Source organism: Ambystoma mexicanum, chromosome 13, assembly GCF_040938575.1.
Source record: "Ambystoma mexicanum isolate Mex_15411 chromosome 13, UKY_AmexF1_1, whole genome shotgun sequence".
Classification (NCBI taxonomy): Eukaryota; Metazoa; Chordata; class Amphibia; order Caudata; family Ambystomatidae; genus Ambystoma; species Ambystoma mexicanum.
Genome location: NC_090938.1, coordinates 6788525 through 6813756, shown reverse-complemented (window position 1 = coordinate 6813756; position 25232 = coordinate 6788525). Strand labels below are relative to the sequence as shown.

Here is a 25232-nt window from a genome sequence, read left to right as displayed (position 1 = left end):
AAGTGAAATTTGTGTAAAGTGAATCATTGTGACTTGTGTTGTTTTCAATTCACATGTGTGATTTATTTGTGTAACAAGAAGTTAATTGTGAGCCCCAAAGAAAGTGGTGTGTGTGGTTCAGTGTGATTTATAGTAGCTATCATTCAAATAAATACAAACATATTTCCTGTACACCGGCCTGGTTCTTGGCTCATTAGTAGCTCAGGGGAGAGGGATACAAGGGGTATGATATGTGTCTGTGATAGGGCTGAATAAAAGAACTGACATTAACCATTTATTGTGTGACACTTAGCTGAGGAGGGAAGGTACTTCCTGTGTTCAGGGTGGCAGCTCAATTAACCCACATTGCCAATTGCAGGAATCATTTTCTTTTAAAACCTTCAATCAATAATCAGTGCCACCTGGGAGAACACAGACATGTTAGTTAGCACACACATGAGCCTTCCCACTGGCTGCTGGAAACAGCCTTTCCCCCACTGCCTCCCATGAGGCCATGGCTCCTTTGACTTGACTGTAAGAAACTCTTTTAATTAAATCTACAAAGCTGTTTGTCATGTCATCCCCTCCAGGGCCAGGCTGTCTGACTTCAGGACCATGCAAAAGACCAGTGCAACTTCCTGCAGAAACCCTGCGGCTGAACTTCAGCTGCATGCTCCTACCACGCCCTTGCTGCAGGATGGCTGTCTTCTCGCGATTGCACGCTCAAGTTGGTAAGAACTGGCGGCCATGCGTTCTTGGCAGCAGCCGCTAAACTGTGGAAGGCCTTGCCACTGGTAGTTAGAGACAGAGAGAATCATCTTATGCTCAGGCATGCGCTAAAAACTCTTGTATTTCAGTGCCCTGGTGGCACAGCCAGTGCTTGCTGGGGTATCAGCGCAGAGGTGCCTTCGGCGAAAGCCCGCTTTAGAAATCTGATAACATAACATAACAGAACGAGCAGTGGGCTCTATGCTATGGCTTCCATCTCTGACCCCTTGCATTTTAGAGATGGTCCTTTTTGTAGTGCCCTGAAGGCGGCTTCTGGTAGACATTGTTGTGCTTGTGTGTACTCCTGCTAGTGCATGAGCGGTAGGTTGCCCTCTGCGTGCAGCTCTCCGGCACCGCCACGCACCTGTGTGGGCCCCCCCACCCTCCTCCTTACCTGGTCAACATCCAGGCATCCCCCAGACTCTGCCACAGAGCCCGCTCCTGTTCGCTCACACAGAGGTTCAGCAGGCTGATTGCCTTCTGGGTCAGCAGCGGGGAGACCACCGAAGACGCCACTGCTGTTTTTGGGGAATTTGACATGATCTGAAATTGGAGAGGGAGGGAGGTTAGGTCTCATGTTCAGGGTGACCCGCACAGTAAAACATGCATAACTCAGCACCCAAAAGCCCTCCCTGTAAGAGGAATTACTCCCACTCAAACTCTTACTCACAAGTAACACACTCACACACACATAAATCAGACATTCACTAATGCCGCACTTGCTTACTCTCACTCACTCCCCCACTCACACGTCGCCCACTCACGAATCTCAATCAAACCGGCATTAACCCCCTTGACGTGGCACCTTGTGCAGCTGATGACGGAAACAAAAACAAAGAAAAATGGAGGAGGCAGCACAGTAACCGCTGCAGGGTCCTCCTCTTACCGTGCCCCTCCCCCTGGGTAAGGGGACGGTGCGGGGGGCGGAACGGCACCAAAAGCACCCCAAAGCCCGCAAAGGGCAAACAAAGGAAAGGGGTGGGGTAAGTCCCTTTATAACGAGCAGGGTCCTACAGCAGGAAGCATCCAGCACCTGCAGTAGGACCCTGCCTACCCGCCGTGGAAGTAGGATTTCGTTTTCCACCCACCCACCCCACCAAAGGAAACGGAAGGAAGGTGACACCTGGATGTCGCTGTCGCACGACGGTCAGGCTGGTGCAAGGCGGTGTTTGGGCGACCAAGCACAAAAGACAGACTCCGGATGAGCCAGAAGGAAGCCGGAAGGGTCTTTGCTCTTCTCGGACCAGCGCCTCTTGGGAGCCTAACGTCAGGGGCGTCTGGTGGTAACAACAAGGGCTCAGCTTCCCCCAAAAAAGTAACGGCACTCTCCCCACCCACAGACACCTGCATGGGCAGGATAGGCACAGGCACAAAGGGTTGGGAGAGTTGGGCCTACTATGGACACTATACAAAGGTATATGGGGAAGCAGGTGATGTTGGACACGGAGCAAGCGTCACACTTACAGACTGGATTTCACGAAATGTGTACAGTGATTCTTTTGTTGTGGAAATAAACCTGCGGCCAAGTTTGCCATTTGAAACTACTGTCTCATGCCAATTAATTATCTGGTAAGAAAACGAGGTGCAGCGAAGGAATGAGCTAGTCATGGCTAATTGGCTATGGGTGCAAATGGACAAATGCAGGGGTTATGGGTCTAAACAAACCCTAACGTGCCTTCTGTCAGACCTAATTGGGGCCACAGGGATGTCTTTTAATTGAATTTTAATTGCTGCCATTATTTACTTCTAATATTTTTACAGAATTTCTTACCGCAGAATGCAGAGAAAGACCTCCCCAGGGCCCCTCCCCTCCTTAACCAATATTACCCGACCCCAGCCCTGCATCTACCTTTGTTCGTGGTCAAAATGGTACACTTTTAAGGAAATAAGGGAGAGGGGAGCTAGGGGGGACAGGGGGATTGACATGTGATCCTGAATAAAATGCACAGTCTTGTACCAACATTTTCGGTCAGTTTGAAAACCTATTTTTTTGTTTTATTTTTGTTTTAATTTATCATAATACAACCATAAATGAAATAAAATAAAACACGCCCATGAAAGGATTGCCTTCATGTTCCTAGAAAATATGACAATAGCATTATTTAACCCTACTTTACTAATCAAGTTAGTCATTGGTCACCTGATTTAACCGAGCTTTGGTATACGACCATCCTTTGAGTAGATGATGCATGAACACAACACAATGTAACCAGAGGCCACAACTGTGCCCCTGTTACAGGAGCAACTTTAAGTGACAGCACAGAGGAGATGTTTGAATCTGCAGACCGTTCGTTCCCCCTTGTTACATCTTTAAGTAAATGCGCACATGTGCAAGCCCCGTTTCAGGCCGTGCATGCGGGTGTGAATAAAGACGGTCCGTGCAGCAGTTGCTGCCGGGACCTCATAAGCTGCAGACGTGTGTTTGGTGTCTCATTGTATGAGTGCATGCGTGCGAGCGGATGAGGTGGCCCGAGGCACGTGCTTAGCCATCACATTGGCGACGAGGACGGATGCAAAGAGGAGGGCATTTTGACACATGTGTTTTCTCTCCTTCAACGCAGTCCGGACCCGACACGAGTGATGGCGGCCATCTTTCACTTTCAGCGTGTGAGTCAGTAGCGGCCCTGTGGTCCTCTAATCCAGAGGACTGCATCCACAGCCAGTGATGACAGATTCTGCACAGCAAGGTGCTGGAAAGGATATCCAAATCCTGACAGACAGCCAGTGGCCAGTACCAAGGCTGACGCCCAACATATCGTCGCAGTGTACACACCAAGGTACGTCTGTTTCTATTTTTGAGTCAGGTTTGCAGCCTCCTTTGTAAAGGGAGGTGCCTGTGCGACCTGTGAAGATGGCTGACAGCGACGGTGAGGCGCCCACGCCGGTGAGAGTGGCACGGCGTCACCAGGGATCACTACCACCCATGCAGGAGTTTGACACCTCTGGCCCACCCCCAAATGGCTCCTGTGGATAAAGAAATTAGACATGTTTTTTAGAGCAACAGGTGAGGGCGATGATGACGCGAAGGTTGCCACATTGCTCTACTCGGCAGGTACGGAAGTTCTGCGGATATATGAATCCTTGAACCTGCAAGTAGTAACCTATGCAGCCGTCAAAGTAGCACTCCACAACCATTTAATTCCATTGTCAAACGTTGATTTCAACAGATTTGTTATGTGCGGGGAGAAACAGCACGGCGACGAATCCCTGGACCAGTTTTGCGCACACCTGCGGCAAATGGCTAACACCTGCAGATGGGACAACGAGGAGGTAATGATTATCAACAAAGTCATCCAAGGCTGTAGCTCCAGCAAATTGCGAAGGCAGATTCTGCGGGAACCAGGCATGACATTGACACAGATATTGGACAATGGCAGGGTGTATGAGCTCGCCGAGAGCAGAGGCGACGAAAATGGACGCCGCAGTGCACCCGTGCAAAAGTGAGGAAGCATTTGCAGTGGGAAGAAAATCCCCATCCAAATCACGCTGGAGCCAGAAGCGTCAAGAGGCGTCATCTGTGCAAGGTGCCCCAAATGTGTGCCAATAATGAGGGTATGATTTACCACACGCAGAAGACTGTCCAGCAAAGACGAAGGTCTGCGGGAGATGCAACATGCCGGGACACTATGTGAGGATGTGTCGGGCGGCTGCTCCAGTGACGACACACAGAGGACCAGCTAGAGCAGGTGGAGGCGGTTTCAGGAGACAACGTAGCATCGTCACATTAGAACAGGACGCTTAGAGGCTTAACATTGCAGAAGAGGAAGAGGAGGATGAAGACATTTTCTTTATCTCAAACCTGGCTGCAGGAACCAAGAAAAGGAGGCAACCCACTTGTGTTGTGGACATTGAAGGTACCCCTACACAAGTACTGATCGACACAGGAGCCTCAGTGTGTGTATTAGCCACTGCACATTACAATGCCATCCCAGGTCCGCCGACGCTGGATGATTCAAAAGCCAAAATATCTACTTTTGGGGGACACACACCCCTACCGATCTAAGGCGTGTTTGTGGCGCCCGTGACCCATGGGGCAAAGACAATCAAAGCACGTTTCTTCGTCACTGACGTCAGCCTGCATTCACTGCTAAACTTTGCCGCTTCTGAGGCCTTGAACATTGTACATTTCTCACTGGCAGCATACCAGGTAGACATTGACCAACTGCTAGACAAGTTCTCTAGCATTTTCCAGGGAGTGGGAAAATTAAAGGCAGCCCCAGTGCGCCTGCACATGGATGAAACAAACCGGCTCACAGCACTAAAACACCGAAGAATACCCTTCCACCTCAGGTCACAGGTTGAGAAGGAGCTCCAATCACTCATCGAGATGGACATTATCGAGAGAGTAGAGGGACCGATCCCCTGGGTCTTGCCTATTGTCGTGGCGCCAAAACCGAAACAACCCGGTGCCGTCCGCATCTGTGTGGACATGCAACTCCCGAACGCTGCCCTCAAACGGGAACGCCATATCACGTCGACACTGGATGACATTGTGGGCGAGCTGCAGGGGGCCAAAGTCTTCTCGAAGCTGGATCTGAGGTCTGGGTATCACCAGTTAGAACTCCACCCCGATTCTCGGTATATAACAACAGTTACCACTCATGAAGGCCTCTATCAGTTTAAACGTCTCAGCTTTGGCGTATCCTCCGCTGCAGAACTTTTTCAGAACGCCATAAGAGGAGCACTAGCAGGTCTGAAGGGAGTGCTCAATATGAGCGATGACATTCTAGTATTCGCAGCGTCCCAAACTGAACACATGAAGCATCTGGAGTTGACGTTGCAGCGGCTGAAAGAGCTGGGCCTTACCCTACACTGCGGGAAGTGTGAGTTCTTCAAGGATCGCATGGGATTCTTCGGGTTCATCTTCCACGCGAGTGGGGTGTCGCCTGACCCGGGGAAAATCCGAGACATCCACGAAGCTGCGGCACCCCAATCACCTACGGAGGTGCGCAGTTTCCTTGGGATGGTCAATTATTGTGGACGATTTATTAAAGGCCTCGCATCCCTATCTGAACCACTCCGAGCCCTGACCAAGAATGATGTTCCATGGACTTGGGAAAAGAGAGAGCAAGAGGCGTTTCTAGACATACAAGGAGCACTCTCGGACCAAGACACGATGGCATACTTCGACCCCAATGCAGAGTCGGAGATAGTCGGAGATGCCAGCCCGGTGGGGCTAGGAGCCGTTCTCATGCAAGCGGATGCCAGAGGAGACATGCGCCCAATTGCCTATGCGGGCAAAGCACTTACAGACACCGAAAGGTGCTACTCGCAAATTGAAAGGGAAGCGCTGGTGATCTTGTGGGGTTGCCACCATTTTCACCTCTATATTCTAGGGAAACCTGTAATAGTGGTGACAGTCCATAAACCACTGATACCGATTCTGGCAGGAGTGTCATCGAAGCCCCCACCTAGGATCGAACGGTGGATGCTCGCTCTTATTGATTATGGGGTCAAACTGGTGTGCAGACCCGGGACAAACAACCCAGCCGACTATTGGTCCCGCCATCCTGTGAAAACAAAATAAAAATATCGAGGCTGAGTACCCCAAAAGCCTAAATAGGCGACCTCCTGGCAACAATATTGAAACTTTTTAAGCTAAGCTTTGTGACCATGTTTAGCCATATGGATAAGCAACAACACAGTGCCCTCCTTGCAGGCGCTCTCCGAGTCAGCAGCTAAAAGCAGGTCATCAACATACTGAAGCAATGTACAAGTACAGGACAGTTCAAGGGTATCGAGCTGTTCTTTCAAAGCCCTACTGTAGTTTAGTTTAGTTTAGTTTATTTATTTGTACCGCGCACCGAACCCTGGGGTAGCTGGGCGCCGGAGACTTAAAAACAGTTACAGCATGGCAAAAATATACTTGTTCGCGTTCACCTTAGGGGGATGCTAGGACTAGATGCTAGGACTAGATGCTAGGACTCTCTGTGTAACCTTGAGGTGCACGAGTAAATGTGAACGAGCGTCCCCCTAAGGTGAACGCGAACAAGTATCTACTATCCTTGTGTATAGGAATACTGAAGAAAGTATTCTTCAGGTCCACAACACTAAAGTAAGTAGCTGTAGCTGGAATCATTGTCAATATTGTCGTCACATCAGGCACAATTGGAAATTGCGGAGCGTCGACTTTATTAATGGCACGTAAATCAATTATGAAACGGAATGGAATTGTATTATCACTTTTCTTGTACACGGTTAAAATCGGACTGTTGCACAAACTTCCTGAAATTTCTTCAATCACCCAGCGATGCACAAAATCCAAAACACTGCATTTCAAAGCTCGCTCGCCCTCAACTGAAATCTTATACTGGGGAATGCGTGGCAGCTCAATTTCATGTTTCAAGACTATCTTAACAGGCTCAATCTACAAAACACTTACATCATTGTCGTCAACAGCTCATAAGCACTCTGGTACATCACTGAATTCTGGCGGCAAAGGTCTAGTTAAGAATTGAGAGACAGAAAGTTGCTGTGGTGAAATCGTCAAGCGCACTCCATCGGAAGAACAATACATTATTGCATTGAATTCTTTCAATAGATTTAAACCCAGCAAATTCTCTCCACAATTTGAAGTGAAAAGGAATGGACAGTGGTCCGTAAAGGGACCCAAAGAAATAGGTACCGGAGAAGAAACTGGACAAACAACTGGTGTGCCAGAAAACCCTACAGAAACTTTAGTTTGCCCTGACAGTGGAATGTTTGGAACCCGTGAATGCTCAATGGAACACTTCTGTGCTCCAGTATCCATCAAAAACTGATGTTTCCTATTTCCTACTACCATTTCAACATAGGGACCTTTCTGATGGACGGGAATAGGTGTAGGTTCCAAACCCTGCTTCGGGCAATCCTATCAAAACAGAATGTCATCAAAAAGAAGCTCTTCAGATAGATATGCAGCAAAAGGATGATCAAATATGTTCCTGGTATCCACACTTGGAGTCGGATTATCCTGTGAGAAAGATTGCTGAGGATACTGTGCAAACTGACCTCTACCAGGGACCCCTAAACCCGGGCGACCTCTGGATCGTCTACCCATATTCCCAAATGTGTTATTCGACCTCTGTCGAAGGACGGGGCATTGTGCACGCCAATGACCCTCTTGTCGACAATAGGCACACTGGTTAATGTTCACAGGACCCAAGGGCACATTCCCTTGTGGAACATACTGACCTCTAATCTGCGAACGACCCCCTCTGGGGCCTCTAACAATTTGCTGTAATAATACTTTAGTCTTTAAATCACCTTTTCGTTTTTCAACTCTATCTTTTTCATTGTTGACAGGATTCTCGTTGTACTGAGCCATGTGCAGTATTTCTGATTGGGACTTTGCCTGCCAAGCGCTCTCAGAAGACATCATTTGTGACTGGATGTCAGGCAGCAATCCACGCACAAATTTGTCAACAAATAATCTTTTCCCAGACTCTGTGCTGAAATCCGCTGAAATCTGAGAATACCTGTTCAAACCGATTAAAGAACTCGGTAGCACCCTCAGACTTCCCTTGGACACAGGCCGTAAGTTTGTCCCAAATAATTCTTTTCTCAGGAATTATGGTTTTCAATTTTGCAATAATTCTATCAGGCAAAGTTAGTATCACCTGTGGCGGTCTTTCACCAGCTGGCCTTTCTCCATCAAATCTAGTTATGTTCGCCCATGTATCTCCCAACCCTGATATGTCGTCTATAGTCCTGACTTGTTTCCACAAATCTACGGGCAGGAGTACAGGAAATAACAAATCAATATCACCTAGGGTGAACACTGAAGACTGCAAGACGGACTCTATTTCTTTATAGAATCCTGTTGGATTTTTCCTAATATCTTGAATAGATTGTCTAATAGTATTCACTCCCTGTCTTGAGAACGGGACATGAACAAATTGCGATAGATAATGTGCAGGAATGTCCACAGCGACTAAACCCGCCGCAGCATCGGCCGCAATCTCAACCTTCGGGACAAATGTCGGAGGAACCTCTCTCATAGGCAACTGAGAAGTAGGCAACTCCGAAAGCTTACTAAGCAACAGAGCTAAGTCGAGCGCTAAAGCAATCGAAGAAGTGTTAAGTGAAAAAGCTTGCTTATAAATACTCAATAACTCTGTGGGACAACTAATTCTTCTCTTTACACAATCATCCTGTAGGAACTCTATCATTACCTGTATCACTTTCCTCTGCATTTCTGGTGTATACTGACTGTATGTGTCATATACCTCAACTGGAGTTATCGACATATCTGAAATCCATCTAAGCGCGTCTTTTGTACAAATTCGTGCTTCTTCAGATATCGATTTTCGGCAGGAAGGAACCGTTTCTGTACATACATACTTTCCCCCTCGTCATCCTCATTCTGTAACCTTTCCAACTTATTTCTATACTCAAATAACCTCTCGACATGCTCATTAACTTTCTCCACAGTGTCTCTTGAAAACGCTAAAGTGTTTAGATCCCTTAACCCTTGCGGGAGATCTGTATTATTTAATTTGCCCCACATTACACATAAATGAATCCCTAAACTTTCAATAAAAACATTTTTCTCAGGAAAATTATCCATATTAAAAAGTGTGGCAAAAACATTAGCTTGATCATCTCTCTCCATACAATGCTTAGCCCATGCAATCAAATCTCTTTTCTTCTCTGGCGGTACAGTATTGCGGGTGACAACCCTTGACCCCGCACCCTGATCGACTACAAGCGGCACAAGACCACTTGGAAGAGGGGGAGCAGGCAAATTCAATAGAGGTACTGTTACTGGTGCAATAGGAAGGGGTGGAGGAATAGGTGGAGGAACAGTAACTGGAGGAAGAGGAACATTAGGAGGAGCAGGAACAACAGGAAGAGGCAAAGCAGCAGGAAGAGGAACATACGGAGGTGGCGCAGTGGCACCAGGCCTTCGTTCATTTAAGAATTTGTCGATGAATTCATTGGAAACATGAAGGTCTTTAGAAGGATACATTTTCTGAATTCCAAGTGAGAAAGCCCTATCCATATTCCTAGTCGACTCAGAATGTTTATCTTGGTCATATAATAATGCTTTTTCGGCGTTCGTCTTATTATGGCGCGCAGGTTTTTCTCTACTCTTAAGTTGCTGCAACGCTTCTTTTTTCAAATTCTGCAAAACATCGAATGCTGTAGGTCTAGCCTTTTTCTTTAATAGAATTGACTCTAAATACTCAATATGAGGGATTTCAAAACTACCATTGATTGGCCACAGAAGTTCGGAGGCATGTCTGGTTTGTCTGTGCCAAATATCATTAAACACTATACTTCCAATGCCATGCTTACAGTGCATAGTACACGCAGGCGACCCCTCCTGTGGTGCTGGATGGCTAAATTCCAAAGATTGTCTATCACTGTGAAACAACGCCCTGAAGCAGGTAGACAAATTTCTAGGCATATAAAATTATTGGTGTTACCTGGTCAATAATTGTGTCTGCAGATGCAATACGCCAAAATCAAATTATCAGGATATTTAAGAATCGGGTCACGACTCACCTAATCAGTCCTAAGGAGGTCCAATCGGAAAAAAAAGAATCTTACCTAACTAATCTCACCTCGTGTTTGGTGATTTCGGCAAATCTGCCCGCCTCGATAAGTGGACCCTCGTCAAGATGCCTTATTGGACCACAAGCTAATCGTCCAGGGATCGGGTTGTGCAGCGCTGCTGAGGTGTCATGTCTCGTTCAGAAGGGGCCCCTTATTTTGTCACACCGTCCGATCCCGGTCCGATAGCATGCGCCAACCTTCGACAATCCGGCATCAATCTTGAGGGTCCCTATTTGGGCGCCAACTGTGAAAACAAAATCAATATGTTGAGGCTGAGTACACCAAAAGGAAATACACCGAACACGGGTTACAAAGGAACATACAAAGATCTTTATTTTATACTGAACAGTTTTCCAAGAAAAGTAACAGATAGCTATCGGCCCTCAGTACAACACAACAAACTCCAGCGTGGTTCAGTGTGCTTAGTGAGAGACGCTGTACATTAGAATTCGTTGCTCTTTTATACCATCTGCGAACATGATGTCCAACCCTACTTCGGGTTAATATTCCTCTAATACATTACTGATCTAGGATACATGCCAGGTTCATACCACTATATGCATAGGGATTGCCGTTAATACATTCGGCAACAAGCCTAAACGGTAAGAGTGTATTTTAGGATTTCTCATAAAGGTCTTCTCAAACATTAATACAATGTAGTTAAACAAGTGTTCTTAGTTCAGTATTTGGATACATTGTTCTTAACATATGCTCGTGGATTAGTTTCATTGCATGAGTAATCCTTTACACACAGGTCAGCGAAGGACAAGGTCTCAGTTCACGACCCCAACAAGTGGCCTGCAGGCAAGTTACATATTAATTACACACAGAGGTCAAGACGGCCATGTTGTATTTCGGAATGACATCGTCCACCATTTTAACTCACAGGGTGACTTTACAGAGAGAACCTAAAATGGCGGATTGTCCTAAAATGGCGGTTTACATTGATTCTAAGGTCAGGACCTTGCAACACGGATTTCTTCGCAAGTGGCTTACAAGCAGCTTGGCGTAGGCCAATATACATATATTCGTTGCAATAGGAGGTACGATATAATTTCCTGTTTGACAATCCGAACTGCGAAAGGAGTCAAGTGGCCTCATTACGACCCAGGCGGTAAGTAAGGGACATTACCGGCATGGCGCAACTAACGTGTCCGTGCTGGCCAGAAACTGTTAAAAGCGGTACATTACAACCTCTCGGGCACAAGCATTGCGCCATGCCGGTAATGTAATCTGCGCCATGCCGGTAACGTCCCAAAGACGGCACCTACCGGCATCGTATGCCGTGCAAGGTGCACTACCGCCACCCTACCCACCGATATTTGCGATCACCGCAAATAGCAGTGACCTCTATTAGCGGTGACCGTAAAGAAGCGGATCCGGAAGTTGCGTCATCGCACCGGAACGGGAAAGAGCATGGCGGCCATCTTTAAAAACACAATCCATTGCCATCCTCCACAACCAGTGCACATCTGACCCTGAGACCCGCCACAAACCTTCACCCACATCCACCCATCGTCAGAATGCCGAAAGTTGTTAAAAAAAGTTGCGATCGGCTGCGGCAGGAGCGCTCCACTAGGGAAGAGCTCACCATGTTGGCGGAAACCCTACAGGAAAACGCGGACGTTGTATTCTCAACAGAAATGACCAGACCGGCAATAGCACGGAAGAAGGCCATATGCGACCTAGTCGCACAGCGGGTCAGTGCAGTTGGAACAACACCCCGCACCACAAGACAGTGCCGGAAAAGGTGGGATGACCTCCGGCTCCGCGTAAGGAGTATACTGTCTGCCAACAGAAACCTGGGCATGGCAACTGGTGGAGGAGCAGACTCACCGATAAAATTGCAGCCTTGGGAGGAGATATGTGCCACAACCATTGGCATTGAGAGCATTGAGGGGGTTGGAGAAATGGAGAGAGGAGCCCCGACATCAGGTGACGCAGGTAGGTGCCTCAAATCAAGCCATGCAAAACTCTCTGAAGTCCAGTTTCATGGGAAGCACAATGTTGCCTAATAGGGTTAACGCAACACATCAGCAGAAGACTTCCTACAGGCATTATTGACCTACACCCTGTACACATGCAGTATGCACACTCTCACTGTAGGCACCCACATTCCTGCATGCTTCTCCCACCCAAAAGAGAGACAACCTGTATGTCACTGCCTCCAATGTGCACCATCTAGTTATCAAAATGATGGCAGTCATCACAATGGCTGCTCAATGTCCGCAGACCGATCAATAACACTTTCCCTCCTTTGCTCCACCACAGGCTCCCATTCAGACCTTAGCGAGGAAGACACTGGCACCACACCTGCCAAGAAGGCCAGGCCCGAAGTGACACCACACCAACCCTCCACCTCTGCTGGACAAAACAAACCCCCACAGCAGCCAAAATCGACGGCCACAACACAGGCCAGGGCACCGATAAGCACCAAGGCAAGCAGCACGGTACCACCAGCAACAGACATCCAACAACTGGTGGCCAGTGAAGGGACTGTATCTGCAGGAAGCAGCACGATTGGGGAGACTGCTGCCATTGCAGCTTGCTCGGATAGTGATGTGGGGAATGATGATGATGTCGTAGAATGTCCCCCCACTGTCCACCCTCATTCCCCCTACCTATCCCCATGTAGCCTGCATGATGATGGCACACAGGGGCAATCCCCTGATGACTCCTGGCCAGCCACTCCATGCCCAGTGAAACGTGTGGAGGAGGGGAGCAGCCCAATGACCACGCCACTGGCATTATCCAATGCCCAAAAAAACCAAGAGTCACTGGACCAAATCTTAACACGCCAACACCAACTGTCCTCACTCCTGACTCAGCATGTGGCCGAATTTGGAGGTGCAAGTGCGGAAATGCTAAAATGTGCCGAGACTGTGAAGGCAGCCATACAATCCTCCACCAAGGATATCTGTGCCGAACTTGCCGCGGTGCGGCACGTGCTCTCGGAGCTTGTACAGACAATGAGGGACATGCGTCCTAGTGAGCAGCCGAATACCTCCCCCGCTGCCAGTTCTGCCCCAAGCAGCCCCGTCCGCAGGTCGGCCAGGAACCTGCGGAGTACAGGCAGGGGTGCCCCGGGGGATGGCAGAGGGGGCTGCCAATAGAGGCCGCCCAGTGGAACAATCCCACATTAGGCAATTCACCACAGGCATCCACGCACTTTTGCGGAGAGTTGAGGGGGGAGGGGGGAGTGGGTGTGTTAATTGAATTCACATTTACAATACAATTTTTGCTTGAGCACAAATCACATGTGTGGACATTGCTCATTGCGTATGTGTGCTTTATTGGTGAACAGTCCACAGTGTGCATATCCCAGACACACACAGTGCCCCAATTGCCATCTCCATGTGACACCCCTCATCAGTGTGTGCTAGAAACATTGGCTGATCAGAGTTCGACGCATGTCACGTCCCTCCTGAGCATCACTGCCTCCCTGAGGTGCTGCCCCATCCCCACCCTCCTCATTCTTATCGTCAGGTGGTTGCAGTTCAGCGTCAGGGGGCAGGGGCACATTCCGTCTGATGCACATATTGTGTAGCATGACACATGCCATGACGATCTTTGCCACCTTCTCATGGCGGTACAGGAGTGCCCCACCAGACCTGCTGAGGCAGCGAAACCGTGCCTTTAATAGGCCAAATGTCTGCTCAATCACCACACGGGTTCGTGTATGTGCACGATTAAAGTCCTCTTCGTGCCGGTTCTGTGGGTTCCGGACTGGTGTAAGGAGCCACCTCTTCAAGGGATAGCCTGCATCACCTGTATGTGGGCAACAATGTATGTGTCAGTCATGACATCAGATTTCAAAACATGTCGTGACACCATGGCATGCATTCATCTCTTACTTTGAACCCCATTTCCATGCACGAATGGAGTCACACGATGTGACCGCTATATGTGTATTCCTCTTTTGGACTGTTTTGCATGCCATCAACCAGTGTATGCAGGGGGGTCCGGTGCCTTATGAGTGCCCATCCACTGTGTTAGTACATGGCAGTTGTTTAGGTGATCTGGCCGATGTCCATGTGATTTCAATGCTCTCATCATGGCACCATTGCTGTCAGCCTCATGATGACCTCACTGAGCACTACAAATGTTGTTATTCAATTTATTTGGGTTCAGTGTCTGTGTAGTGGTGTATTGATGTTTATGTCCGTCATGTGACTCCTTTGTGCGCAGTTATGGGGGACTGGCATTTCAGTTGATGGTGTTTGGTGCCGTGTATTGGCTGAAGTCATTGCATGTAGGTGCATTTCGTTGAGGTGGATGCGGTCTGATTTGGTACAGTGCACATGCAGATGGTTGTGTCATGGTTGGGACACATCTTCATTCACATGGTAGGGCTGCTTACATCTGGCATTATGTGGTCAGGTGTCAGCTAAAGTCTGGGCTGCTTTAGGGTATGAGCTGGCTCCATTACCTCTGGTACTCACAGCCAGGTGAAGTATGCATCTTCCACCCCCATGTCAGCCAGGTGAAGTATGCATCTCTCTCCCCCCATGTCAGCCAAGTGAAGTATGCATCCCCCCCCAAGTCAGCCAGGTGAAGTGTGCATCTCTCCCCCCCATGTCAGCCAGGTAAAGTATGCATCCCCCCCCATGTCAGCCAGGTGAAGTATGCATTTCTCCCCCCCCCCCATGTCAGCCAGGTGAAGTATGCATCACTCTCTCCCCCCCCCATGTCAGCCAGGTAAAGTATGCATCCCCCCCCATGTCAGCCAGGTGAAGTATGCATTGGTACGTCAATCACCTACCCACTTCACATTTCCATGGCCATGACTTGAGACTCACCGAGTAGCCAGGATCTCGGCCCTGCATGTCGCTCCATGTAGCGTGGTATTGTGGAGTCACGCAGGACCATTGAATCATGGGTTGATCCGGGGAATCGGGCACAACAATGTGTGATGATCTTATTTGAGTCACATATCATTTGTACGTTGATTCAGTGGAATAGCTTACGGTTGCGGTACGCTACCTCCATGGCATGTGGGACCACCAATTCCACATGGGTGCAGTCGATGGCACCAATGCAACCAGGTAGGCCGGCCAGTGCATGGAAACCCACTTTGGTGTTTGCGATCTCCTGGGCAGACCGTGGTAATGAAATGGGGTCGTGTGCTTGAGGAGGGCATTGAGCACTTGGTTCAGCGTACATGAGAATAATGGTTGTGAAATGCCATGCAAGTGCCCCACTGTGTGCTGGTAGGTGACTGTGGCCAGGAAGTGGAGCATGGACACTACCTTCAGTAGGGGGGGGGGGGGTGGCGGTGGGTGTTTCAATCATGCTGACAATGTTGTTGTGTATCATGTCCACGATGGTGGTGATGGTGTCCCGGTCCAAATGGTACAGGGTGTGGATCTGCTCAGCTGTGAGGTTGAATGGACTGGCTCTGATGCGTGGGATTGGGGGCTGCCTGCGTGGTGGCACTGGCTGTGCTGGTGGGGCTTGCTGGCCCTGCCTTGCCCTCCTTCTCCTCCTGCGTCTCCTCTATGCTGCCTGTTGTTGTAGTTATTGTTGTTGTTGTTGCTGAAGCACTTCCATTGCAATCAGGTCCTCCAGCCCCAACATTGCTAGTCGTATTGGAATCATTGTGGAGTGTGACTGGGTGTGGGAAGGGGTGGGGTGTGCTCCTTTTGTACTTGGCCAGTCTGTATTGCCTCCACCTGTGCTGATTGTGTGCACCTGTGGCAGCTGGGAACACTGCACATGGCCATTTACGGTTGGTCCGCGATGGCGGTATTAGCACCATGGCGGTAAGGTACTTTACGGCCTTCTCAAGGGCGTTAAGAGCATGTCCGCTTGACTCGTGATATTCCCCACTTTGCGCCATGCCGGTATTTACGGCATGGGAGGTCGCGTGCCCGCACTTGGTGCAGTTATCGGCACCGTTAACTACGGTGCCGCTAATTGCACTTTCTCGGGTCGTAATCGGACCTACCGGTAAGCGATGCCGGTAATCCTTTACCGGCATCATTTTTCACTTACTGCCAGGGTCGTAATGAGTCCCGGTTAGCTGGTGGAGTGTCAGGAGTTTATCTACAACATAGTCGAAAGTGCGATGCCAGTGGCGCTGTCAAGGGAAGTCGTAGCCAAAGAATCGACTATGGACGAAGTATTCAAGATCATACAGGCAGCCATGCGGAGCGGAGAATGGAGAGAGGTGCTCAATAACAACACCCGGCGAGAAGACAGAGCACAGAGAGACCTCCAAGCTCTTTGGAAGGTCTGAAATGAACTCTCAATCTCAGATGATGGACTACTACTGCAAGGGCGACAGATTGTTATCCCGCAAGTACTGAGAGCCAGGGTCCTGGAGCTGGCACACACCGGTCACCAGGGGGTTGCCAAGACCGACATGCGGCTGAGACCAAAAGTATGGTTTCCAGACCTTGAAAGTCTGGTGGAAGGGCACGTGCGGAGGTGTATGCCATGTCAAGCGGCGAGCCCCGTAGATTGAGCTCCACCGATTAGTTCCATGGAAAGGAGTGAAAGTCCCTGGGGCACAGTCCATGCTGACTTTGGGTCGACCGGTAGAGGCATGTATTTCTTGGGTGTAGTGGACCAGTGGTCGAGGTACCGGAGGTGGAGCTTGTGGACTCAACAGCAAGTGACCATACCATCTTGACACTTGAAAAGATGTTCGCAACTCATGGCTTCCCAAAGGTCCTGTGCTCCGATAATGGGCCACCGTTCACGGGAAATCAATTTGTTCAATACATGAATGAGAGAGGGAGCCAACACAGAAAAGTATCACCACTCTGGCCCAGGGCCAATGGAGAAGCGGAAAGACTCATGAGAACATTGAACAAAGTTTTCTGAATATCAGCCAATGGCAGAGGCGAACTAAAGAAAAATCTATTTGAGTTCCTCCGGGACTATAGAACGACACCCCACCAGTCGACAGGGGTCGCCCCGGCCGAGGCACTGTTTGGACGCTGCCCCAGGGGGCTCATTCCGGAAGTAGAGGGCCTCGAGCCAGGGGTAATCGATGATGACAAGGTCTGACAGGAGAGGGCGGCCCGCAACGAGAAGGAGAGCATGAGGAGAGGCCTACAGGAGAGGGAGGTAGCCGTAGGAGATTCTGTACTCGTCAGGAATCGATGACCAGAAGGAAAATTGTTGCTCACGTATGAGCCCCAACCGTGGACAGTCACCCACGTAAAAGGGACCATGGTCACCGCTGCCAGCGAACGAGGGACAGTCACCCGCAACAAGTCCTTCTTCAAGAAGGTAGAGGTACAACACCAAGAGGAGGAGCCTGAAGAGGTTCCCCTGCCAGAGGACAGGGCACAGAACCCCGAAGCCGACATGCCAGTGGACCCACCACCACCACGGGACATGACACCCCTGCCAACCCCAGGGAGTAGCAGCCGGTACCCGGCGAGGCAGGGTCGCAAACCACCCATCCATTTTAAGGACTAGGTCCTGGACTCAGGAGACTGAGCTGACGTCCAAGCCAAGCCAGGCCGCGCATGCGTGGTGTGAATAAAGTCGGTCTGTGCGGCAGTTGCCGCCGGGACCTCATAAGCTGAAGATGTGTGTTTGGTGTCTCATTGTACGAGTGATGCATGCAAGCGGATGAGGCGGCCCGAGGCACGGGCTTAGCCATCACACCCCCTTACTGTACTAAATTGGGCCCCCATACCCAAAGAGTTCCGACTAGATTCAATGTTATGTTATGTATTAGGAAGAGCGAAAGGGTAGCTCGCAGGATGAATCTGCGGTTCACAGAGTCCCACAGAGTCCCTGCTGCTTCGCTGCAAGAGAAAAGTAACCCAGTTTTGCTGATAGTCAACTTCAAACATTTTGCATTTAAGCAATGTGTTGCAGGTGGATCTGGGGATTAGTCCGGACAGTGTTCAGTCTTTGCCCCCTGGCCAGGGTCCCCTCACTAATGATGTCAGTACAAGTGGATCTTTCAGCGACTCAGCGCCATCTTCTAATACAAAGACGGAGGATTGTTCAGGCCCGCGTGGACCAATTTGTGATGGTACATGGCACGTTGCATCGATTTGAGGACATTATAGAGATTTTGCCTGGCAGGAGAGAAGACTGCCTTCTATCACACGAGGAGGTGCTTGCTGTTAAAACACCACTCCAGATGTGGAGCGGTGCAGAGTGCGTCTGAGTGTTGACTGTATTGCTATTCCCATTGCCTGGCTGGAGAGAAGTCTGCCTTCCCTCTCTATCACACTGAGGAGGTGCTTGCTGTTAAAACACCACTCCAGACGCAGAGCGGCGCAGAGTGCGTCTGAGTGTTGACTGTATTGCTATTCCCATTGCCTGCGGAGAGAAGTCTGCCTTCCCTCTCTATCACACCGGGGACGTGCTTGCTGTTAAAACACCACTCCAGACACAGAGCTGGGGTGCGTCTGAGTGTTGACTGTGTTGCTATTCCCATTGCCTGGCTGGAGAGAAGTCTGCCTTCCCTTTCTATCACATCGAGGAGGTGCTTGCTGTTAAAACACCACTCCAGATGTGGAGCGGTGCAGAGTGCGTCTGAGTGTTGACTGTATTGCTATTCCCATTGCCTGGCTGGAGAGAAGTCTGCCTTCCCTCTCTATCACACTGAGGAGGTGCTTGCTGTTAAAACACCACTCCAGACGCAGAGCGGCGCAGAGTGCGTCTGAGTGTTGACTGTGTTGCTATTCCCATTGCCTGGCTGGAGAGAAGTCTACCTTCCCTCTCTATCACACCGAGGAGGTGATTGCTGTTAAAACACCACTCCAGACGCAGAGCTGGGGTGCGTCTGAGTGTTGACTGTGTTGCTATTCCCATTGCCTGGCTGGAGAGAAGTCTGCCTTCCCTCTCTATCACACTGAGGAGGTGCTTGCTGTTAAAACACCACTCCAGACGCAGAGCGGCGCAGAGTGCGTCTGAGTGTTGACTGTGTTGCTATTCCCATTGCCTGGCTGGAGAGAAGTCTACCTTCCCTCTCTATCACACCGAGGAGGTGATTGCTGTTAAAACACCACTCCAGACGCAGAGCTGGGGTGCGTCTGAGTGTTGACTGTGTTGCTATTCCCATTGCCTGGCTGGAGAGAAGTCTGCCTTCCCTCTCTATCACACCGGGGACGTGCTTGCTGTTAAAACACCACTCCAGACACAGAGCTGGGGTGCGTCTGAGTGTTGACTGTGTTGCTATTCCCATTGCCTGGCTGGAGAGAAGTCTGCCTTCCCTTTCTATCACATTGAGGAGGTGCTTGCTGTTAAAACACCACTCCAGATGTGGAGCGGTGCAGAGTGCGTCTGAGTGTTGACTGTATTGCTATTCCCATTGCCTGGCTGGAGAGAAGTCTGCCTTCCCTCTCTATCACACTGAGGAGGTGCTTGCTGTTAAAACACCACTCCAGACGCAGAGCGGCGCAGAGTGCGTCTGAGTGTTGACTGTGTTGCTATTCCCATTGCCTGGCTGGAGAGAAGTCTACCTTCCCTCTCTATCACACCGAGGAGGTGATTGCTGTTAAAACACCACTCCAGACGCAGAGCTGGGGTGCGTCTGAGTGTTGACTGTGTTGCTATTCCCATTGCCTGGCTGGAGAGAAGTCTGCCTTCCCTTTCTATCACATCGAGGAGGTGCTTGCTGTTAAAACACCACTCCAGTTGCGGAGCGGCGCAGAGTGCGTCTGAGTGTTGACTGTGTTGCTATTCCCATTGCCTGGCTGGAGAGAAGTCTGCCTTCCCTCTCTATCACACTGAGGAGGTGCTTGCTGTTAAAACACCACTCCAGACGCAGAGCTGGGGTGCGTCTGAGTGTTGACTGTGTTGCTATTCCCATTGCCTGGCTGGAGAGAAGTCTGCCTTCCTTCTCTGTCACACTGAGGAGGTGATTGCTGTTAAAACACCACTCCAGACACGGAGCGGCGCAGAGTGCGTCTGAGTGTTGACTGTATTGCTATTCCCATTGCCTGGCTGGAGAGAAGTCTGCCTTCCCTTTCTATCACATCGAGGAGGTGCTTGCTGTTAAAACACCACTCCAGACGCGGAGCGGCGCAGAGTGAATTTGAGTGTTGACTGTGTTGCCTGGGATGTCTGCAGGGGTCAGAGAGAGATGTAATCGTGAAGCAGCTCCCTGGTTGGGACACAGGACTGTGATGGAAGCAGCAACAGATACGTCAGCATGTCAAATCCCAGGTGAGCGCCTCATTTACAAAAGCCAGAAACATACAAAAGCAGTCCTCATTGACTACATGTCCTACAGCGGGTGTGAGCCACAGGCAGGTTCTACAACCTGCATTGAAGGACGCTAAAACGTGGGCCAATGATTCAGGGGGAAGGGGGTCAGGAATGTGTGGGCCTTGCAAAAGTTTTGAAAAGAAAAAAACCCTGACAACGATTGAAGTAATGTTTCTTAGGGAGAATGACTCATCTTTGAATTCAACAGTGAGAACACAAAGACAGGGTGCCTGGGCCCCGCTAAATGACCCTTCTTTACTTCCCAGGAGAAACTATCTCGACTTGATGGATACCGAGATCTTGGCAATAGCTACTTTGCCGGAACATCTCTCGCAGGAGAGGGAAGGATTCCCTGCAGACAAGCTGAGTCCTTTCAACCTACAGAACAGATCCACGTCTATGGGAGGTCCCAACACTAAGACATAGCTTGTTGATTCTTCTCCCCCCGCCCCGCCTTGATGGTCCTTGCCTGTCCCAAGCCTGACCTACAGAAGCCAATGTAGGTTTATTCCGGGGTTGCATTTACAGAAGTGGATCTCCTCCAGGTGTTTTCACCAACCACGTAAAAGCCGGGGGACCAAACTGTTTCCTCATTTGCCCAAGGAGACAGTTTGGAGGTTTTCGTCCCTCCCCTGGCAGTGAGAATTCCAACAGACATTGCTCACATCAAAAAGAAATTTGAACAAAAACCTCAACCCTCACAAGTGGCCCCTAATGCGATTCTTAGGAAGGAGGTCTCCCCCCAGTGTGATAAAAGCTCACTTCAATCTTCTCTTTCAGGGAGAGAAGAAAACCTACTGTCCAAGCAAGGGCAGGGTGATTAGGCTGGGCCCGTCAAAGAGCAACACACCCGGTTGAATGTTCAGCACCTGCTCATTTCTTTTTCAAAGGATTCCCGATTGCCTCAAGCCGAGGTCCACAATGGACCATCTTCATCATCGGTGTCCTGTCTGCACGACTCAGTCTTTTCTTCTTAACTTATGCGTGATCCGAGCCAGTCTTTAAATTCGACGGCTTTCAAGTCCCAATGTGGTGTGATGGCTGCATTGATGATTTCGCTGTCGCCCTTGCTGAATCTTTACGAAACGATGAACGAGAATATCAAAGACCAGGCCCCCCCTTAGCGATGATCCACTCTAAAATCATCTACATCGAGTCGTTTACAACATCTCTGCAAACTAGAGTGGACCACGAGGTGGAGCGCTTGATACAGATGCAAAGGAACCTTCAAGAGGCACTAGACTTGGAACGGGCCAATAAGAAGTGCTTATTGGGTTCATTGTTGGAGCTTTTGCAGGTAAAGTCTTTGGTGCCGAGTCAGAAAGATGGCATGTCTTCCCCCCCGGCCCCAGATACCCGTGACAATTTTTCCAGCGGGGGCAATGATTCATCTCAGGCCCCGAGCATTGCCAAAGTCAAACAAACTGCCCACCCGACTCTTACTCAGGGAGTGGAAAATGGTCAACTCTGGACATCCCTACTTCTAAGGCAGCTGGTAATTCCTTTGAAATGGAGACAGCAAGGGTTCCTGTTTTGGAAGCAGAGGTTCATGTGGCTGTAACACCGCAGTCACCTTTACACCTTCCCACAGCCCTATGTATTATGTCAGCCCGCTGGGTGCTTCAGAGCTGCCCTTCCCTATATTTCAGAGAAGAAAGAAAAGAAAACTTAACAACGAAAGTTCAAAAGAAGTGGCCCAAGTAAGAAAGCCGAAAAATCTTCCAGCAACTAAGGACAGGAAATCTAACAGTGCGCGATCCTTTTGAGAAATGTGTCGGAGACTGTCAGTCCTGGGTATCCACCCAGGAAATACACTTACCACTGGGTCGAGATCTGGGAACTCAGGGGCTATGAGGATTGAATGGACCGCACGTTGACCTGCGGTTGCTAGAAGTCAGCTCTGGCTTTGAAGGTGTGGACTGTCTAAATCCATCTACGCACACGTTCTACGATGGAGAGTTTGTTGATGATGAGCCAGGGGATCAGGCCCCAATTGCCCTGGATGCCAATTTATTGAAACTGACCACATTGATATCAGGGTGGAACTTGAGGGAGCTAGGGCAGTTCCGTCCTTGTACCTAAACCCCTTTCAACAAGTAACATCAATTTGCCGGAAGCTGTGAAAGATCTTTTTCCTTTTTTCACACTAGAGGACAAACGCCAGGTGGCACTTGCGAGATGGAGAGTCTTAGCTTTTGAGTGAGACATTATTCAAAGGAACCCGGTGGCTCCTGCAAATGTTACCAAATGTGGCAAAGAGAACAACCACCGAATGAATAATAAAACAGACAAGATGGGGCACATCTTATGCTTGGAGCAGCTCAGTTGTCGAATTGCTTGATTTTAAACCGCTCAATTGTCAAGAGACTGTTCTACCACATTCCGTTGCTATGATTTCTCCACTCGGAGGATGTCGTGATTGTGGAGTTTGCAAAGGAAAGTAGCATGGACAAAGTCAACCTACATTTGAAAACGAATGTTGTCATGTCCTGTTTACTGCAAGTGCCCCATCTGCTTCTCCCTAGGGGATTTGAGCTGAGTGAACCGGTAGCACAAAGATCTTCTATAAAGTTTAATGCCTCCAACCCGGAGCAGCTCTCACAGACGTGCCACTGGTAAAAATGGTCGGCGGTCGGGCGAGAGCAATTGGTTTGTGGTGAGATCTCTAGAGAGGACAGAGTGAAAAGGCGCAATGAGGAGTTCACTCAGGCGTCCCTTTCTTTCTCTAGGAATCTTAAAGCCCCATTAAGAGTTACATTCAGTTGGGAAGATATGGCCAAACGCATGATCAATGGATCAATCGATTTAACTCATAAGGTGGCGGCTTCAGTCTGGAACCCGGGGTGTTCGCCAATTTGGCCACCAATCTCTAACTAACAACGAGAGACGCCTTGGCGGATGACTTTTTGGAACACATGGGGATTTACTTTCAGGTGGCCTGGATGTAGTTTGCTTACAGGAAACTGGCTACAGGTGAACCCAAGCTTAGATAGTTTCAGTTCTTATCTTAACATGATGGTGACAGAGGTTACCCTTCCGCGGGGCTGCTCACGTTGGTGAAAAATGGGATCGGGCTAACTGTGGTGGAAGCCTGGTGCCCGAACGACTTTTTACAAATCATCGGTTTAAAAATGAAAGAAGCCTTGGTTCGCCAAGACAGGTGGGGGTTGATATTAAATGTCTATTGGATCCCAGCTGCTAAAACAACTGAGGCCTTTATGAATGCAGGTACGGATTCCATAGACCCATTTAGTTTGCAGTACAAAGTCTATTTAATACTTTTGGGTGGCGACTGGAACTGCTTGTGTGTTGCGAGCAATGATAATAGCATGGAAGTCAGCAGGGGTTCCTGAATGCTAGACAGACCAGCGTGGCAGGAAGGCTTGAGATGATGAACGCTAGGGACCTCTACATGCTCAATGGTCAATCTAAGGGTGATTGTCCGGCTAGGATAACTTGGTCCAACGGTATTTACGCCAGTATTTTGAATCATGTGTTGGTGTCCAATACTATAATCAATGACATAATATCGCTGGAAGTGCTGACAAAGAAAACGAGTGACCTGGGGGGTTAACCGCAGGGTGACCAAATATATCTGGCAAACGAAGGTTGAATCTACATAGGGGGCAAATCGCCTGCGGTTGAGACTCCAAGACATAGGAACAGTATCGGAAAGCTAGGCCAGAGAGTTGGAAAGTCGGGCAGAGCCAAACTATGTTCCTTTGCTTCTAGAGTCCAACATAAGGGCCAGACATCTCCCCCTGTTCACAACTGTAAGTTTGACAGGAGAATCATGACCGAGAAAAAGCTGTTGCACAAAGAATTAGGGATAATAGGACGTCAGAATGATGGACGACAATTCATACTGGTGAAAAACAGAAATCAACAGTATAAAAACTGGTTCGCTCTTCACAAAGCTTATGTGTTACGGAAGGAGGCTGAAGTTATGTTTTCAGCCCTGATGAAAGAAGGTGTTGAATCTACATGGTGACTGCTCAACGAGGTTGGTGTATTGCGCCAGCCTCCATGATAAATGCGGTCGCAGAGGAGGCATGGAGCGAATCTTATGGGGAACATTTTGCTCTAGGAAGTGGGTGGGAGTTTCCGTTGTCATCGTTGCTTTAGATAGACTGGATGTGGAACTGCTCATTAAAAAAATCGAATCTGTCTAGAGCCCCAGTACCAGGCGGAATTACCAATTCCATGATCAAGGAAGCTCCCGATTCCTGGTTGCCATTTATTTTTATACTTTTCAACCAGGTCATGAAAACTGGTGAGGTCCCAGACTCCTTCACGATCAGTGTTAACTGTTCCCATTTGTAAGTGAGGTAATAGGGCAGACCCTTCTAACAACAGTCCTATTGCTCTCTTGGATGCGCTGGGAAAACTGTTTGCAGCCTTTCTCTTGAGACAGTTGTAGAAATGGATCTCTCAGATGAACAGAGATGACTCGTGACAGACGGGATTTGTCAAGGGGGTGGGTACAGATTTGAACCTCTTCCTATTAAATCTCCTGAAAGGGAAGGCCCTCGATAGCAGAATGAAAATATATACATCTTTTGTTTGTTAACCAGAGAAAGGTCTTTGACAGTGTGGACAGACAACTGTTATGGTGGAAAATGGAAGCTTGGTACTGTCCGGCCGATCTGTTGGCTGCCGTTAGGTCTATATACACATTAACAAGAGTTCAAATTAGATTGAATTCTCTGGGGTTGTTGACCAAACCAATCCACACCCATAGGGGGCTAAAACAGGGTTAT

At 49.1% G+C, this 25232-nt stretch overlaps 1 protein-coding gene across 2 annotated transcripts in view; it reads right to left on the bottom strand.

Annotated features, from left to right (window-relative positions):
* Positions 1-25232, bottom strand: part of EPS8L3 (EPS8 signaling adaptor L3) — a 467503-nt gene that overhangs the window by 29918 nt on the left and 412353 nt on the right. For both annotated transcript variants that reach the window (XM_069632978.1, XM_069632979.1), the window contains exon 13: positions 1142-1290. In XM_069632978.1, coding sequence (XP_069489079.1) covers positions 1142-1290 — 149 coding nt within the window. The remainder of the gene's footprint in view (positions 1-1141; positions 1291-25232) is intronic.